This window comes from Garra rufa, chromosome 7, assembly GCF_049309525.1.
Source record: "Garra rufa chromosome 7, GarRuf1.0, whole genome shotgun sequence".
Taxonomy (NCBI): domain Eukaryota; kingdom Metazoa; phylum Chordata; class Actinopteri; order Cypriniformes; family Cyprinidae; genus Garra; species Garra rufa.
In genome coordinates, this window is record NC_133367.1 from 28,534,982 (window position 1) to 28,539,662 (window position 4,681).

The 4,681-nt window shown below is 42.7% G+C and overlaps 1 protein-coding gene across 1 annotated transcript; it reads left to right on the forward strand.

Moving 5' to 3' along the window:
* Positions 1-438: 438 nt before the first annotated feature.
* On the forward strand, positions 439-2,247 carry LOC141339139 (complement factor D-like). Its single transcript, XM_073844773.1, has 4 exons — positions 439-545; positions 667-805; positions 1,756-2,007; positions 2,089-2,247. The coding sequence occupies exons 1-4, from the start codon at positions 454-456 to the stop codon at positions 2,245-2,247; spliced, it is 642 nt and encodes a 213-aa protein (XP_073700874.1). The 5' UTR covers positions 439-453.
* Positions 2,248-4,681: the final 2,434 nt, after the last annotated feature.

Below are 4,681 nucleotides of genomic sequence, written 5' to 3' on the forward strand. Positions count from 1 at the left end.
GTAAATATTAAAATACTGTAGATATAGTGTAGATATGGCCACACTCTGACACTGAGAAACAGAGCTACATGCATATTGTATACTGCGGTTTCTTATAACACGATAGAGACGTCATCAGCCTTTGTAGCACCATAAGGTGAGAAAAAATAAACACACTTACTGCACAGCACAAAGTTTCCACCCATTCTTTTATTTAGAGTGTTTTAGCAGGAGCTTACTGATTGTCTACTTTCATCATGACCATCATCTCTCTGCTCCTGCTGGCCACTCTGCTGCCACACCTGACCTTCACTGGTGAGACTGATTATGTAACGGCATAGTATGCTGATTTTTAAAAGAATATTTAATTGGTATCTGCGGAATAAGCTTACTGACAGAACTATCTCTCGCTTAGCTCATGTGAATGTGGGTATAGTGAACGGCACAGAAGCGAAACCCCACTCCAGACCTTACATGGTTTCTCTTCAGAGGAGCCATAGCCATGTCTGTGGTGGATTCCTAATTTCTAATAAATTCGTCATGACTGCTGCACATTGCTGGATGACGTAAGACTTCAATTTAATCTCAACTGCAATGATTGGTTAAAATCGTAATATCATAATTTAAAAAAAGAGGAATCTATAATGATGGTACTGTTTATTTTACTAATAAGACTTTCTTACACAGCAATCAGAAACTAACAGCTATGGTTGGTGCACATGACCTAACAAAGAATGAAGGGTCTGTCCGCATTGAAGTGCAGTCTTACCACAAGCATCCAGACTTTAACATTCACAATTTCCAGAACGACATTATGATTTTGAAGGTAACAGTAGTTCAAATTAGGGGTTGAACGACTTCAGATTTTTTGAAGTCGACATTTATGTGATAAAAGTCGAGTCGACGTCGACTAGTCGCTTATAACGCCATTATTAAACAAATAGCCTACCTAAATCTTGAGCTGAGACTGGAACACCTTGTGCACAGTTGTGGCATATGACACAGCGCTGCCTAAATGGCTATTGCTCTTACAATACTTTGCTTTTATCAGTTATTTTGTCTTTGGGTCGTTATATTTCTCACAGATTTCTGCTCGTTCTAAATCAGATACAGATAGAGTAGCACTGTAAAGATTACATTTATATAAAGTCATTAGTGAGAGAGCGATTGCGTGTGTGAATTAATTCTATCAACCCCTAATTCTACCTTGCAGCGTCTCTCTACTAGCCTAATAATAAAGCTGTGGGTTTTAATTACTAAGAAATATATGCTAGAAGTTTTCAGTTCCTAAGCTATATTACGGAGAAATAATAAAACAGTGTTGACAATTCATTTTCGCACCGCGCTTTTGAATGATTGCGTGCGCGCGATCTGCACGTGATGTACGAGCTACTGTCTGTCTGTAGCCTATGTGTGTGCGTTACAACGCAGTGCATTAGATTAGAATGGCAATTACAATAAGCTGTTTAAAACGTGCATTCTCCTGTTCAGTTTTAAGCATTAAGATAGTATAATCACACGTCTTGTGGAGCGCTTTCGGAGTATGCTTTATCTATAATTTTAGCTCTTTTTTAAAAAACAGAGAGTACTTCAAAGACTTCTTATCCTGTTGCGCCTTCTATAGGACCAGCTACTAGTCGATGTTAAGCTTAAAGCGTCATGGCAGAGCATTAAAGTCGACTAGTCGGTTAGTCGGTGCAACCCCTAGTTCAAATGATTCATTTTGAATGATTACTCAGTCTGTATTGTGATCATGATAATGCTGTTGTATTACAGCTACAGAAAGAAGTTGAACTAAATGAGATTGTCAAGGTAATTTCCATACCAACACGAGGGGGAGACATCAAAGCTGATTCTGCCTGCAGTGTCGCCGGCTGGGGAAGACTGCGTCTTAAAGGGAGAAAGAGCAAACGTCTCATGGAAGCAGATGTGAAGATCATGAATAACACAGAATGCAATAATAAATGGAAAAACAACTTCTCGGCCTCACAGATGATATGTGTCTACGGCCATGGAGGAAGTTGTAGTGTATGTAAAAACAATATCAAGTTGAGGCCATCAGTAGTGAGAAGTGTCACTTCAGTCATGTGTTGATCCGTTTCTTCACAGGGGGATTCAGGAGGTCCTTTGGTTTGTGGACACACTGCAGTCGGCATCACTTCCTTTGGTGACCCAAGAGTGTGCAACAGTCGTAAACGGCCTGAAGTTTATGCAAAGATTTCGGCATATCTTCCATGGATCCACTCCATAATTGCAAATGTTAAGTGATTTTTGCGATGAGAAAGGATGAAGTATTTGTTTATATGTTCAATAAACAAACCATGTGTGAAGCATCAATATGTGTAAGTGGTCCTACAAGTTGTCAGACTTGTAACCCAAAGGTTGCAGGTTCAAGTCTCAGGTCCGGCAGGGATTGTCGGTGGGGGGAGTGAATAACCAGCACTCTCTTCACCCTCAATACCACGACTGAGGTGAGTCCCTTGAGCAAGGCACCGTACCCCCAACTGCTCCCCAGACGCCGCAGCAATAGCTGCCCACTGCTCCGGGTGTGTGTTCACGGTGTGTGTGTGTTCACTACTGTGTGTTTGCACTTGGATGGGTTAAATGCAGAGCACAAATTCCTAGTATGGGTCACCATACTTGGCCTCACTTCACCTCCTTTTACCTCCTTACCTCCTCCTTATTATTGCTGCTCTATAAAATAGAAGTAGGCTACGAAAAAACGAAGTCACTTAGCCACAAATACTAATAGGTTTTTGGAAACCTTGCTTTGACCTTATATCTGGTGTCAGTGCATATATGTTTTTAATGTGTTGTAGCCTGAAATATTAATATGCATATTATTATATCTCTATGTGTTGGTAGAGTGATTAAAAAAAATAAAATAAAAAAAACATGGAAAGGGCAAAAGAACTAAATCTGGCTCTGGGTATGTCTCTACAATGTCTGCTAAAGAGTGCTTGACCTGGGAAACATCTGTTGTATAAAATCATCTGATAAAAAGCAGTTTTGCATACATTCTAAATCTTAAACATTTTAAAGACATTTATTTAACATCTGATAGGAAACGTATAAGAGACTAAAATATATATAATATTTACATTTTTATTTTGGGTGAATTATCCCTTTAAGTGTTTCTTTTTGGTCACAGTATTGAAAAATAGTTATAGTTTACAGTGACATCAGCAAATTTTGCAGGCAAAAAAGGTCAATTGCCTACAGTCTAGCAATGAATAAAGCACAGCTCACACAGAAGTTACTTTTAAATCAAGTTGCTTTGTGTGTGGAAAACTTTCACTATCAAGTGAACTTCATTATAGTGTCTAATGAAAATGAAGATTATTTAGAACAAATTTATCATCTCTGCAATTCCCTCAACTCACCACCAGGGGTAAATTGGTTTTGTCACCAAATCAGTAGGCTGAATATGCTCTAAAAAGAATACATAAAATGGAGAAAAAACATCCATTATGCTTTCAAGACTTTCTTCCAACAGAAATAAGATACTGACAGCTGTGGTTGGTGCACACAACCTAAAAAATGAGAATGAAGGGTCTCTGTCCACATCAGACCACAGCCAGGATAGCGTCCCATGGTGGAGCCAACAGAAGGAGGACTCATGATAGCAGACTCCGGCGGGCCGACCGATGGCAGCGGAGCAGGTGGGAGGAGAGTCCAGGGCAGAGACGGAGAGCTGATGAGCCAGGATGATACAGAGGATCCGAAGGGCCAAGGCAGAGCAGATGGCTCAGGCGACTAAGGTGGAGACCGGGATTCGGAAGGCCTCGGTGGAGCCGGAGCAACAGCGGACCAAGGTGGAGCTGGAGGGAAGAAGGAGCCTGACAGAGCCAGAGGGACGAAGGGATGAGGTGGAGCCAGAAGAGTGGAGTCCTGAGGTGGCGGATGATTGATGACTGACCAAGGTGGAGTCGGAGGGACATGAGAGCCCGGCAAAGTGGGTGGACTGATGGGTTACGCTGGAGAAGAGGGAGCTAGAAACCATGGTGGAGCCGTTGGGTCGACATTCCAAGGTGGAGTCCGGGACTCAGAGGCCAGAGGCGAAGACAAGGGATCCTCCTGCCACGACGCAGATGGAGACTGGTAGACTCACGGCGAACCCACACCACAGATGGTGGGCTCAGGGTGAGCGGAGGGGCTGACAACGACCTCCGTAATTGTTTCAGGTCCCACAGACAATACAGGGCAGATTGACACTTCAATATAGACAGACAGTTCAGTCACAACCTCCGTGGTCGAGATGGGAAGAAGAAGATGATGGCTGGAGAAGACAAGACATTTCCGCATTTATATCAAAGTCCTCTGAGTACAGCCTCGGCTCACCCCTAGCTGTGGTGCAGTGGGCGTGGCTTTCCTCTGCACCCTCGCTCCCCACTGACACTTCACTTGTCTAGCAGCTGGGTCACACACCTTGTCAGAAGATCGAGGCTCCTCTGCTCAATCGCTCCTTTAGATACCGGCTCATCAAACATGACAGGCTTTGGCTCCCCATCCGTGGTGGGCACAAACTGTAGCTTCGCGTAACAGGGTGGTGTTAAGCTGGGTTCTGGGTTGTCCATAACTTAAACGGAAAACAAAATCACAGCGACACTCGCTGTTTTACTTTCACTTTTTGGCTGATTATTCTGTCATGCTTACAGGAATGAAGACAAAGAACGTAATCTTAATTGCTTTTAATAAACCC